Genomic DNA, 15,144 nt, shown 5'->3' on the forward strand with positions numbered 1-15,144 from the left:
TATAAATTAGTTTTTAAATAGTTAAATATTTCTAAATTCTAACCATACACTCTCATTTTAGTTGATTATAATTAATATGATGATTTGTTAATTAGGACCTTACTTCGATCGTAATTATTTAATTGGTTAAGTTGATATGTATTTCATATTTTTTTTCACATTTCAAAATTTTCGGTTCGGATAAAATTTTATTCGAAAATTATTTTTGAATTCAAATTTTTGGATAATATAATTTGGATTAAATTCAGTTTTAGGGAAATTTCAAATTTTCAGATTATATCAATTGAATTGAGCAAAAATTCAATCTGAAATTCGATTGCTCGCCCCGACTCTTGCCAATAGATTATAATTCATCGTCAACTATTACATCCTACTACTACTTTACATATAGTATTTTTTTGGACCACGTTATTGTTCGCTAATATTTTCACCACGCCGCAAGTATACGGGTAGTTGTAATATATGGAAGCAAGGTCGTATCCCACAAGGATTAGTAGTTCAATCTAGTGATTATCCTAATTCATTATGCTAGAGCTATTTAGACTAAACAAGGAGGTGAGTGGTTTGATTAACTAACAAATTCAAAGACAAAATAAGAACAATCAAACAAAGTGGATTAATTAAGTGATGAAGGTGGTTTAGGGATTAGGCATCGATGGATTAGCAATGGACTTCAAATTAGCTCAATATTAGTCTTGATATTCCTATTTATCTAGAGTGATCTCCCCACTAGTTCTAGCCCCCTCCCGGACGACTAAAACGGTAGATTACGGGTCATAGTTGCCGTCCCCGGTCAACTTCTAACCTATAACTCCCAAAAGCACAAAGGATCGGTAAACTCTCACCCAACTCTCAGCCTCCCGGTTTATTGAGTCAATATGTTTCAAGCTCCTAATCTATTGTGATTATCCTCTCCCGATTCAAATCACAAATTAGAAATGCAGAGAAAGTGGCCAACAATCCATACAAGAATTAAAGCTAGGGCTTGAAAAGATAATAACAAGGAAATAATCAAGACATATATTAAGCATAATAATCAATCCATCACATAATCAACTAGCCTAATCCCCAAACCAATGGGGCATTTTATCCAAACATGTTCACAAACAACAAACCAAAATCAAAGAAATACATAAATGAAAGAGAGAGTAAGAAGTGACAAATCCTATTAATGAGCTTTCTTCAATCTTCTCTCCTCTTCAATGCCTTCAATCTTGGTAAAAAGATGTGGTAATGGAGGCTAGGGTTTGGTGTGAATGAATTGGGGAAGATGGAAATGGGTGAGTATGAGGTTGGGGAAGATGAATAATGTGAGGAAAAGGGGGAGAAAGGGGTTTAAGGGGTGAAAAACCCGACTGGGGCCCACTTGGGGAGGCTCCGCCCTTTTCCCGCGGTCCTGGCCCGCGCCCGCGGCCGGCAAACGTGGGGGAGAGTCAGGGGACCCGCGGTCCCGCCCCGCGGCCGCGGGTGGTGACCGCGGGTGTCTACTGGAGTCGGGGCAGCTGACCCGCGGTCCCACCCCGCGGCCGCGGGTGGTGACCGCGGGGGTACTGGGCGTATTGCGCAGGCCGCTCGTTTTGCTCCGTTCTCCCTCGTCCGAACTCGGATTTGGTCGCCGTTTGCGCTCACGGATTCCTCTCGAGACGTACTTCAATCTCATATCTTCAAAATCCTCCAATTAATCATTGATGGTTCCTGAAATTACTCCAAAACTACACCAAGATATCAAATCTTCATAAAACTAAATATTCGGGCACAAACAAGCATTCACAAGCAAAACATGAAGGGAAATGACAACAAAACATGTGGAATTGAGGTACGAAAACCATGTTTGTCAGTTATTCGCGTGGCGTGGATGACATGCTCATAGAAATTATGTTCCGTCTCATACATTCTCTAGAAGAACTTAAATAAAACATTGGATTTACTAATTTAGAGTTCGCAATTACAATCTTATAATTTTGAGCCATGCATTCACATGTAAGTATGTAACCATTTGGGGAAAAGGTTCCATGTGAGATTATATAGTTTTTTTTCTTTTAAATTTTATTTTTTTATAAATATTAACTATGATTTATTATATAATAATGTTTTTTATTCTTATAATAATATTTTATAAAATAATAAAATAAATTGTGGGACATGATAAAACATATATATCAAAAACTATGGAACAGAATCTTATTCTTTATTACTAAAATCAAACTGAATTATATTCAAATTAAAAACCATTATATATATATAATGGGGGTGCACTCAAGTGAGATTGCTATTTTTCGTGAGATCATGAGTACAATAAATAAGACAGTATATAGTGATGAATAAGAAACTATATACTGATTAATAACGATGTTAAAAAAAATTGGTAAAATTTCCGCTCTCTCTAGAATTCGAATCCTGGTAAAAAAAAAATCGTCATCTAGATAAATATCAGCCATAAGATATATGAAATCAATACCTATAAATCAATCTAAGATCATTACATATAGAAGATCTCATTGAAACGTTCCCCATATATATATAGTGAGACAAGCTTTGGTCTTGGTCAAAGATCACCTCTAAAAATAAAATGTTATATGACCTCTAGACAAAAGATCACCACATTTGATCAAAAAAAAAAAGATCACCACATACCCTAAAACCAAGTAGTTTATATATATATATATATATATATATATATATATATATATATATATATATATATATATATATATAGGGTTAGCTTATATTGAGATTTTAAATATTTTGAAATTTTGAGATAAATGAACATATCAATAAATTCTTTGAACATAACCAATATAACTCATGAACATATGAATCTATTTAATTTATTTAAAAAACACGCCACTTGTAGGGATTGAACCTCAGACCAACGCGCGTTCATAAAAATTAATTGACAAGTTCATCAAAATGTACTTATATGTTCATTTATCTCAAAATCTCAAAATATATATAAATCTCAATTGAACCAATTCCTATATATATATATATATATATATATATATATATATATATAGGGAGAGGTTCAAATAAGAACCACTAATAAAATAAGAACAGAGAACCATTTTAAGCCATTCGATCATCAAGATCTACGGTGGATGCATCATCTTGGTGGATGGATGCAGATGCTGGGTTCGAATCTTGAAGGGAGCAAAAAAAATATTTTTTTTGGATGCATTAATTTGTATAGCAGATGCAGTAATTTTATTGGTTCTTATGTTCTCACGATAATTGTGGTTCTCACTATATATATATATATATATATATATATATATATATATATATATATATATATATATAGGGGGCGCTCCAGTGAGATCTCCTATTTTTCGTGTAACACTGAGGACAATGAATAAGACATATAATACTAATGAACAATATGTATATCTAACGAACAAGATGTATATACTGATGAAAAATAAAATTTAAAAAATTGGTAATGAACAAGACATATATACTGATGAACAATACAATATATACAGATGAATCGCAAAATTTAAAATATTTTGCTCCCTCCAGGATTCGAACCCTGCGAAAAAAATTCTTCCTCCAGATACAATATCAGTCATAAGATTGATAAAATAAACGCATGAAATCGTGCCCTAGATCTCACTAAAATTAAGGGGTCTCATTGGAGCGGCCCCCTATATATATATACCAATTCTCTAGAAGAACATCCATGTGTCCAAAGATAAGCTACAACCGGCATGCATAGAGTTTTCGCGGATACTGAACCAGCCTGAAGCTCTAGAAAACGAGGTGGAAAAGAAATGCTTAGAGAGAGCCTGCCCCCGGAATGCCTTTGCCCGATTCCTATCCTCGGGATCCCGGCCAGTGTCTGTACACAAAAATGCTCGTTTCATACCTCTCGTTCGATTTGACTATATGAAGTCACAAATACTAACTATTATTCCTAATTGTGATAATAACTACATCTCACTTTGTGATGATCAAGTACAATTATCCCTAATACAATTGCAAACACAACAAAAAGATGCATTTCTCGTTTGTACCTTTGCTGCACGCCTCTCTTCACAGAAACTATTAAATTATTATATTGTGTATGAAAAAATCAGAATATACAAAAATAGACATTCTAGAAATACGATGGCGATTAATTAATATAATAATTATATAGTCCACTCCTTCAAAATAATAATAATTCTTGCTCCACTAAAATGAAAGGCCGGTCAAAAGTTTTGAAATAAAATTGCATAATGATTTTACTGTATTAATTAAGATAGACGGCGTATAAAAATTGTTAAATAATTATCAAATAATATGATATCCTTGACTTTACTGCTGCTAGTCTTAATTAGATAATTATAATTATAAATCACTATAATTAAAATTAACTATAAAATAATTCAAATTGATTGTTCATTTTATTCATTTAAATTAGCGAAAACATTAGCATCATATATATCATGTACAGACGAATGTACGAATGCCGGCCCCAGATATATTTACTTTCTTATTATGCTTTTCAAACACAATAGTTTAATTAGTAATTTGCCTAAAAGATACAATTAACTCGTGCTTCATCGTCAAAAACTCAAAATACTATAATATATTAATTAATTTTTAAAGTAGTCAAATTTATTATTACTTTTAATCATGGGTTAATAATGTTTTATGTCCTAAACTTTCAGTGTTTTCCACAAAATGTTTCGAGCTTCCATTTTCTCCTAAAAAACTCCGGACTTTCGATTTTTTTTTTCATAAAATGTCCTGCTATACAAAATTCGGTGACAAAAAGATGAATTATCTCGTCGAAAGAAATATTTTGGGGTCCGTCATTATTGAAAAACTATATTAGGAACCACCGTTGTTAGAAAATACTGAAAGTTTGAGGTTTTTTGTCATCGATTTTTGTATAACGGGACACTTTATGAAAAAAAATTAAAAGTTTAATTTTTTTTAAAAAATAAAATAAAAATTCATAACATTTTATAAAAAACGCTTAAAGTTCGAGACGGAAAACACTGTTAACCTTTTAATCATTTCATTTAGGTTGAAGAAATTTAATGCATATGATGACCAACACCACACTCCACTGCAGAGTTTCTTTACTGGCACTATAAATTAGAAAAAAATTAGTTGGTCAAACAAAAAGATTATGTTATAGATTCCCTTTTGAACAGGTAGTTTACCCAGAAGTTTGTTTTTTAGGTGGAAAAGGAGTAATTTCCTTTAAAAAATATAAGTTAAGAAGAATAATTTCTCATCATCTTCAGATCACATGATTTCATAAAATTAAGTTAAAATTTCAACTCTACTCATATCTTAATGTTAAGATTAAATGCATTCTCTTCATTTTCTTCTCTACTTGGGTGTGTTTTCTTTTTATCCCTATAAATGGAGGGATGATATAATAAAGTATATATATATATATAAATCTATTAATTAAAGTGGAGATCATATCTTTTATATCTTATTTGATTTGAATGATAATATATTTATTCACTCCACATAAGATGGTATAAAGTTATACCACATATCTACCCTCAGATATAAAATTATCTATTTTCTAAGGGAAAAGGTGTTGTCCGAAAATTTATACTATCTGCCCGAATTTTTTATTACGTTGTATAAGATTGTAAATGGAGTTTATTTCTTCTTTATACGTCAAAGTAAATATACTCTTGATAGACAAAAATAGAGAATGGAGAGGGACTTGCAATCTTAAAATTAGAAAATACTATAATTAAGGATATATTTAAGAGCCATGCATGGGAGATATCTACTAGAAGGAGGGGATTTTATCATTTGTAATCGGAAAATAGAAACGATAATTTCCTCGATTTATCTTGGATTAGTGGATATTTGGTCGGTGCATTAAGACTTAAGAGGTTATTAAAATTTAGGGTTAATTACGTGTAAATTATCGAATTTTCAATAAATTCTCATTTTGCACATGAACTTTAAAATCTTTATTAAAATTACTCAACTATTAATTTCTTGTCATTTTACATATTTATCTATTTTCCGACCAAACTTTGGACCTAAAATGATGTCGTTTTCATCCAACTATACATTACAACGTCAGTTCTATTTTTTCATGTGGTCATATTTATGCCACGCAAGCATATTCATGTCAAGCGAGTATATTTATGTCATGTCACCACGATGAAAAATGAGCAAATATGCAAGATGAGAAAAAAAAATTAATAGCTGAGTAATTTTAATAAAAAATTTAAAGTTCGTATGCAAAACGAGAATTTATTGAAAATTGAGTAATTTATATGTCATTAATCTTCTTATTCACGGTAATTGACTTGGACTTTTATTCTGGGCCAATATTCTCATGGTGCAGACATCAAGCATGGAATTTCGAAATTTTCTATTCATGTTTTTACTTTGGTCATTACTCTTTCCCATATTTTTTCTTAATTATTGGGTAAATATCAGTTTTTGGTCTATCGTTTGGGTGTTTTCTCAAATATATCTCACCCTAAGCATAATTATAAAATAATACCCATCGTTTCATTTTTTCTCGTTTATGGCATGCAAAAATATTCCGCCATCGGTAAATGACGGGTTTCGGCCAAGTGCCATGTCAGCAGTACACTTGGAATTTAAAAATAAAAATAAATAAATATAATAAACATGTCATTAATTAAATCCTAACTTCTTTCGTCAATCTTTCAACAATAAATCATGAAGAGAGACTTCATTTGGATCCAATCCATCGCCCTTCCTGTCTTCTTGATAAAAAAAAAAAAAAATCTCTGATAATATTCAAATAGTGAAGATCTTCTGTATTAATAGAAAAATTAGGGTTCAATCTCACTCCTAAACATACGACAACTTCCAATTAAAAAAAATAAAATAAAAAAATCATTCTCTATCTATTTTTAAATTTTAATTTTAATTGACCTTACCTACATCGCGTCAGCTCCTAAACATACAACAAATAGAGCTCTTAAATTTTTACGCATTGATTCTGTCAAAAAAGTATACGAATTGGTATAAAAATTAACACGTAAGTTCCTAAACATAGGACAAATGGAGCTCTTAATTTCTGCCGATTGATATAAATTATTAGTTTTTGGACTAATGAATGATAGCCTACAGATTTTAATAAATTATCGAGAGATATGTATAAAATAGAGAAAGTGATTCATTAAAGTTGAGTAAAGAAATAGACTCGTCAAAAGTAATATAGTATTAAATAGTTGGGCTTTTTATAAATATTAAGTGCAAATACAGTTTATATTCTAAAATATAAGTGATAGTTTTTTTTAAAAAAATACTACTAACAATTTTGTAGATAGATCAAAATAATAATAAAACTACAATTTTTTTTTTGGAAAGAGAAATGATTATAAATCAGGTTAATTATAAATGACTTTATGGCTTGATTTTGGGCCAAGTTGCAAAATAATTCAAATTTTGAAATATTGAAAAAATGGTGTGACGTTTGAATGCGAGTTGCAAATATGATTCGAGACTATATATTTTTTTTATTGAAAAATCTGACGTGGAAGACTCAAATACAACATTGATATTTTGATTTATTTGTAAGGTATTTATGGAAATATATATTTTCAACTTCAACATTAGGCCCAAATAAAACGACAAGCAAATCTCAATAGAAGTCCTAAATCTTATTGGGCCCAACTCCTTGGAGAAACCCACACACCAAGCCCACCTTTTGGCAGGCCCCCTATGCCCTATTGTTTTGCTAAATATATTGTAAAATATATATTTAATAAATAAAAAATCTATACTTAAAATTGGAAATCATTTCTAATATAAATAATCAATTAAGTTAATATTCTCAAAAAATATAAAAAAAATTAAACAATTCAACAAGTTAATAAGAATTTTGTATTTGAAATTGGGAAGGAGCTGCGCGAACGCAAGCCCCCACTATCACAAATTATGATGTAGGCTCGACCACTTGGGCCGACCTTAGACGGGCACCCCTTCAAAGTGCAATGAAGGTCACCAATCTAGGCCATGGGCCTTATGGATCACCCATCGACCCCATCCAGGTAAGTATGGATTCTCATTTTCTTTCTTCATTTTATGTACGTATTCCTCCCACCCTCCATATACTAACATATCGATGTGGGATATGCTAAATAACCATAATATGCCCTATTGTTCTACATATGATATGAACATATATAAAAGTGTGTATCCAACTACGATTACACCAACATTAGACAAGAATGTATCATTGCATACCACTGCATTTGGGTCATCAATATAGGCTATTGAAATCAATAATTTGCTTCTTCTTTTTTTTGAGAGAGAATCAATAATTTGCTAAGAGACGCAATTGTCAACATCTCATTCTTTTGACATTCGTTTTTGGACAAAGAACTTGAGAAAAATTATACTCCGCGATATCGTTTCCACATTTGTCTTTTCGGTCCGTCCGCGATATCGTTTCCACTTTCATTTATAGAAATAGGGTCCACAAACTTTCACTCACAACAATAGTGGGACTCAAACTCCACTCACTACATATCCAATACTATCCACAACTTTTTATAAAACTCGCGCCGTCCACAATGTGGAAACGATATCGCGAACGGAGGAAGTATGTAATTTATTGCCTAATTGAAATCTATACAATTTGATTTGCCAAAAAGAAAAGAAATCTATACTAATTAAAATTATCCTAACCCACTTATTGTTAAAGGCTAAGCCCACAAGTCCTATCCACTAGAAACCCCAAATTATTTAAAAGTCCAACCCCAATTTTTTTGTTATTTTTAGAAACGGGCTAAGTTTCACTAAAAGGGAAACTGGGGATTTGGACTCCAAATCTTAAAACCTTAGAAATTAAAGGGGTAATTTTGTAGTTAAAATAAAATTGAGCAACTCTCTCCTTCACCTTTTCTGCAGTTCATTTTAATGACAACTCTTTGCTAATATCTCTGCGAGGCATTTTCACAAACACCTTCTGCGCAGTTCTCCAAATACATTAACCAACGGATATATACATTTCTTATTAATACTCGAAATCAATCACACAAACCACTATCAAATCTTAATGGGAATCGCCCAAAGAGGGGTTTTCTTCTGCAGCGCCAGCCCAAACACATCCTCTCTCTGCAACGCTTTGCATTCATTCCCTCTCTCAAGCTCCCAATCGAAGTTGTGACACAGCGCCGCCACCATACAATGCAGCATCCGGCTAGCCAGCGGCAGCCCGGGGCAGATTCTCCGCCCCGAGCCGAACGGAATCAGCTCGAAATGCTGCCCTGAAAAATCAATGTCCTTATCCAAAAATCGCTCGGGCTCAAAGCGCTCGGGATCCTTCCATATGGTGGGATCTCTGGCGATCGCCCAGACGTTGACGAACATTTTTGTGTTTTTGGGGATTAGGTATCCGTTGACCTGCGTCTCCTCCTCGGCGGCGTGAGGCGCGAGCAGAGGCGCGACGGGGTGGTAGCGCAGCACTTCTTTGATGGTGGCTTGCAGGTATGGGAGCCTCGAGATGTCGGATTCTTCCACCATTGTTTGATCTCCGATGACGCTCTTCAGCTCTGCTTTCAGCTTCGCGAGTTTGTCGGGGTGGAGGAGGAGCTCCACCATTGCCCATTCCGTTGTGGCTGCGCTTGTATCTGATCCTGCAATGAGTAGGTCCTAAACAAGGTGAAGTAGATTGAGTTACAACTCATTCATTTTTAACGAGTTAATACATCAAAATAGCTACTACTGAATTCAATCAATTTCTAAATAGAAAGAGAAAAAAAAAAAAAAAAGAAGAAGGAAAGAGTGCTCACTCACCACACACAAGTGCTTAATTTCTTCAATGCTCAAATCATATTCATGTCCTTGGATGAGATCCAGCAGCGTTTCCAGAAAATCATTCTTTTTCTGGTAATTTGATTCCTTTCTTGCTTGCAGCCGTTGCTCGATCATGCCGCTCACGATCTCCAGCAATCCCCCGAGGTGATGAATCACCTTCTTCTTGATTCCTTGTGGATCAAAACGAGCAAAAATGGGGAAGAAATCCGAGATATTCGGAAGCCCTATATACCTCGTGTAAGAGTTCACATGCTCCCTCAACACCTTGCTCGCCGCCGCGCCGCCGCCGTAATCCGCCGAGAAAAGCGTCGCGAACGTGATGTTGGCCATGGTGGCGAAGGTGACTTCTCCCACGTTCATGGCGCCGCGGCACTCTCCGACGCGGTCGATCAGCCTCCGCAGCCGCTCGTGGCGGAGGCCCTGGCTGGCCTGAAGGGCTTGGTGGGAGAAGAGCTTCTCCCTCGCCACCCGCCGGAGCTTCTTCCACGTGGCGGAGCTCGACGGCAGCATGGCGACGGAGTTCTCGTCGTGGCCGAGCACGCGCAGCGCGACCGGGTTGAACGGGTTGGCGAAGGTGAGGCCTTGCCTCTGGAGCACCTCCGTCGCCATCTCCGGGGAGGAGACGACGACGGCGAATTGGTTCCCGAGATGGAGGGACATCAAGGGGCCGTAGGTTTTGGCGAGGTGGGCGAACGACTTGTGGGGGTTTGGACCGAGCTGGAGGATGTTGCCGACGATTGGGAGACGAGGCGGCCCCGGAGGGACTCTCCGCCGCCTCGGCTCCAACCACCGTGAGTAGGTGGCCCATGCGGCCACGAGGGCTAGCGAAAGAAAAATAAAAATTTGCATGTTTGTAGTTTTTACTTAGATGCCTTTAAGGCTAATATCTCGCTATTTATAACATGAGTTTTTTAAGTAGTGTAGTGTGTTATTACGTTGACATAATAAAATAAAGAAATAAACTCTAACTTTTTAGTTGACTTAAATTTTTTATTTATAGATCAAAAGGGAAGCGTCTTACTTAGATACGAGCAAAATATTCGAAATTCGAATATTCGATCTGAATCAAACCAAAATTTGAGATGAAGTTTAGATTTTTTGAAATTTTGGATCGAATTAGATCAGATCAGATCAGATCGAATTAAATTTTATGTAAATTTTGTTTTTCGAACCGGATCGGAATGATACTTTAGAAATTCAAAATTTATATTTATGATATAAATAATAATAATATTATTATATATATATATATATATATATATATTAGTTTTTAAATAGTTAAATATTTCTAAATTCTAACCATACATTCTCATTTTAGTTGATTATAATTAATATAATGGTTTGTTAATTAGGACCTTACTTCAATCGTAATTATTTAATTGGTTAAGTTGATATGTATTTCATATTTTTTTTCACATTTCAAAATTTTCGGTTCGAATCAAATTTTATTCGAAAATTATTTTTGGATAATATAATTTGGATTAAATCAGTTTTAGGGAAATTTCAAATTTTCAGATTATATCAATTGAACTGAGCAAAAATTCAATCTGAAATTCGACTGATCGCCCCGACTCTTGCCAATAGATTGTAATTCATCGTCAACTATTACATCCTACTACTACTTCACAAAAAATATCTAAATTTTTTGGGACCACGTTATTCGCGTGGCGTGGATGACATGCTCATAGAAATTATGTTCCGTCTCATACATTATTTAGAAGAATTTAAATAAAACATTGAATTTAGAGTTCGCAATTACAATCTTATAATTTTGAGCCATGCATTCACATGTAACCATTTAGGGAAAAGGTTCCATGTGAGATTATATAGTTTTTTTTTTCTTTTAAATTTTATTTTTTATAAATATTAACTATGATTTATTATATAATAATATTTTTTATTCTTATAATAATATTTTATAAAATAATAAAATAAATAGTGGGACATGATAAAACATATATATCAAAAACTATGGGACAGAATCTTATTCTTTATTACTAAAATCAAACTGAATTATATTCAAATTAAAAACCATTAATTATATATATATATATATATAGGGATAGGTTCAAATAAGAACCACTAAATAAAATTAGAACAGAGAACCATTTTAAACCATTCGATCATCAAGATCTACGGTGGATGTATCATCTTGGTGGATGAATGCAGATCCTGGGTTCGAATCTTGAAGGGAGCAAAAAATTTATTATTTTCGGATGCATTAAATTTAATAGCGAATGCATTAATTTATATAGTAGATGCATTGATTTTAATGGTTCTTATGTTCTCACGATAAGTGTGGTTCTCACTATAACCGCACCCTATATATATATGTATAGGGAATGGCTAAAATAAGAGCATTTCTTAAGATATAAAATAAGAACATTTTCAGCCTTTAGATCATCAAAATCTACGGTTGATTCGTAATCCTATTGGATGAATTTATGGTCCTGAGTTCGAATCCCAAATGTAGCAAATATTTATTTTTCACAATTCATACCTTTATACAACAAATTCATACGTGTTGTACATAAAATTCATACATTAAAAATTGCTCTTATTTCTTATTTTAAGATGTGCTCTCACGGTAGCCCACCCCTATATATATATATATATATATATATATATATATATATAGGGGGTGCACTCAAGTGAGATTGTTATTTTTCGTGAGATCATGAGTACAATGAATAAGACAGTATATAGTGCTGAATAAGAAACTATATACTGATTAATAACGATATTAAAAAAAATTGGTAAAATCTCCGCTCTCTCTAGAATTCGAATCCTGATAAAAAAATCCGTCATCTAGATAAATATCAACTATAAGATATATGAAATCAATACCTATAAATCAATCTAAGATCATCACATATAGAAGATTTCATTGAAACGTTCCCCGTATATATATAGTGAGACAAGCTTTGGTCTTGGTCAAAGATCACCTCTAAAAATAAAATGTTATATGACCTCTAGACAAAAGATCACCACACATTTGATCAAAAAAAAAAAAGATCATCACATACCCTAAAACCAAGTAGTTTATATATATATATATATATATATACCAATTCTCTGAAAAAACATCCATGTGTCCATCACAAATAACTATTATTCCTAATTGTGATAATCACTACATCTCACTTGTGATGATCAAGTACAATTATCCCTAATACAATTGCAAACACAACAAAAATAGACATTCTAGAAATACGATGGCGATTAATTAATAATAATTATATAGTCCACTCCTTCAAAATAATGGAGTAATAATTATATCGTCTATTTCTTTCGAATAACGTGGAACTTCTTGCTCCACTAAAATGAAAGGCCCGTCAAATGAAGTTCCACTAAAATGAAAGGCTGGTCAAAGGGTTTGAAATAAAATTGCATAATGATTTTATTGTATTAATTAAGATAGATGACGTATAAAAATTGTTAAATAATTATCAAATAATATGATATCTCTCATTTTCCTTGACTTTTAATCATGGGTTAATAATGTTTTATGTACTGAACTTCCAGCGTTTTCCATAAAATATTTCGAACTTTCATTTTCTCCTAAAAAACTCCGAACTTTCGGGTTTTTTCATAAAATGTCCCGCTATACAAAATTCGGTGACAAAAAGATGAATTATCTCGCCGAAAGAAATATTTTGGAGACCGTCATGATTGAAAAATTATATTAGGAACCACTATTGTTAAAACGCTGAAAGTTCGAGGTTTTCTGTCATCTTTTCGTTATTGAATTTTGTATAACGGGACACTTTATGAAAAAAAAAAAACTAAAAGTTTCAAAAAAAATTAGGAGAAAATGAAAATTCGAGATTTTTAAGGAGAACGCCAAAAGTTCGAGACATAAAACACTATTAACGAAGAAATTTAATGCATATGATGATCAACGACCAACACCACACTCCACTGCAGAGTTTCTTTACTGGCAAGCACTATAAATTAGAAAAAATTTAGTTGGTCAAACAAAAAGATTATGTCATGGATTCCCTTTTGAACAGGTAGTTTACGTAGGAGTTTTTTTTTTTTTTTTTTTTTAGGTAAAAAGGAGTAATTTCATTAAAAATTATCATCAGTTACAATATCCCTAAGTTAAGAAGAATAATATTTCGACATGTCACATGAGATCTTGTATCGAATTTTAGGTGTCACGCTTTTAATTTTTTTTTTAAGTTTTAAATTTTTTCTATAATTGTTTACTTTATTATATATTAGTATAATTTTAAGATTAATTAACTAAGGACTAAGGTTTACTAATCCTATTAGGGTTCATAATTATTTTTCAAATATTTTCATAGTGGCGTCTTCAAATAGGGAACTCTCGAGATTTTCTATTCATGTGTTTACTTTGGCCATTACTCTTGTCCCATATTTTTTCTTGGGAACTTTTTTCGTTGTTCTTACCTTTTTAGTCAATCTCAATTAATGAAATTTAGACTTCACAATTGGGTGATATATATGACAATTTATATTTTATTTTAAAAGCCGTAAACTGATCATAACTCCAAATTATCTGTCGAAGACAAAAACTTGAGTGCAACAAGTTGCATCGTGCAACATAATCGATCCGACATGAAGCTCCGACCCATACCTTTTACATCATTACGTTGCATGGTGCAACATATTGCATTAAAGACGACCACTTCTCTATCGAATTAAATTTTATTGAAAAAAAAATTCTATAAACCCATTGATAGCATAAAGACGCCTTCAGATCCTAACTCCAAACTATAAAGACAAAGGAAATAAAGTGCCATCTTTAGATTTATGTGATATGTAGTTTTTTTATTGTTAAATAATACTATATGTTTGGCATATTTACATTTTGATAGAGAAATCGGGAAAATGGACAAGCATATGATACATGTTAACTTAGTTTTATAATTGTGACTTGATTTCTAGTAACTTAATTATAATAAATAGTTAAATGTGTATAAACAAAAGTTGAACTTAAGATCTTGATACACACAAAATAAAATTAAAATAAAATTTATTATTTTATATTTGTTGCTCATCGTTTTATTATATTTTATAACATACACAAAACATCTACAATTGACATATGTCAGAATGAAATTTGCTACTACGAAGTAGCAAACCCAAACCATTAATTATATGGTTAATTGCCCATAAAATACTGAACTTTCATCCAATTCTGATTTTGCATACAAACTTTAAATTGTGGCGTGATAATTACTAAAATTTTGATTTTATCTGATTTTGCTACTAATCTAAATTCCGGCCAAATTTCGTCCAAATTTCATGCCAATATTCGACTAATTTGATTTGTACATGTTATTTGCAATAAAATATTTAAATAAAGTAAATGAGTCGAACTACTTGGCACACAAGAATAAATAC

General features: G+C 32.7%; 1 protein-coding gene and 1 non-coding gene across 2 annotated transcripts; both read right to left on the bottom strand.

Annotated features, from left to right (window-relative positions):
* Positions 1-7,847: 7,847 nt before the first annotated feature.
* LOC130996485 (U1 spliceosomal RNA) lies at positions 7,848-8,008 on the bottom strand. Its single transcript, XR_009092654.1, has one exon. It is a non-coding gene; the product is annotated as a U1 spliceosomal RNA (small nuclear RNA).
* Positions 8,009-8,799: 791 nt separating this feature from the next.
* Positions 8,800-10,739, bottom strand: LOC130991309 (carnosic acid synthase-like). The gene is made up of 2 exons (XM_057915440.1): positions 9,751-10,739; positions 8,800-9,606 (listed from the first exon to the last, which is right to left on the bottom strand). Exons 1-2 carry the CDS (start codon positions 10,618-10,620, stop codon positions 9,001-9,003), a joined length of 1,476 nt encoding a protein of 491 aa, XP_057771423.1. The 5' UTR covers positions 10,621-10,739; the 3' UTR covers positions 8,800-9,000.
* Between the last annotated feature and the right edge of the window lie 4,405 nt (positions 10,740-15,144).

The sequence above is a fragment of the Salvia miltiorrhiza genome, chromosome 7 (genome assembly GCF_028751815.1).
Source record: "Salvia miltiorrhiza cultivar Shanhuang (shh) chromosome 7, IMPLAD_Smil_shh, whole genome shotgun sequence".
In the NCBI taxonomy this organism is placed as follows: domain Eukaryota; kingdom Viridiplantae; phylum Streptophyta; class Magnoliopsida; order Lamiales; family Lamiaceae; genus Salvia; species Salvia miltiorrhiza.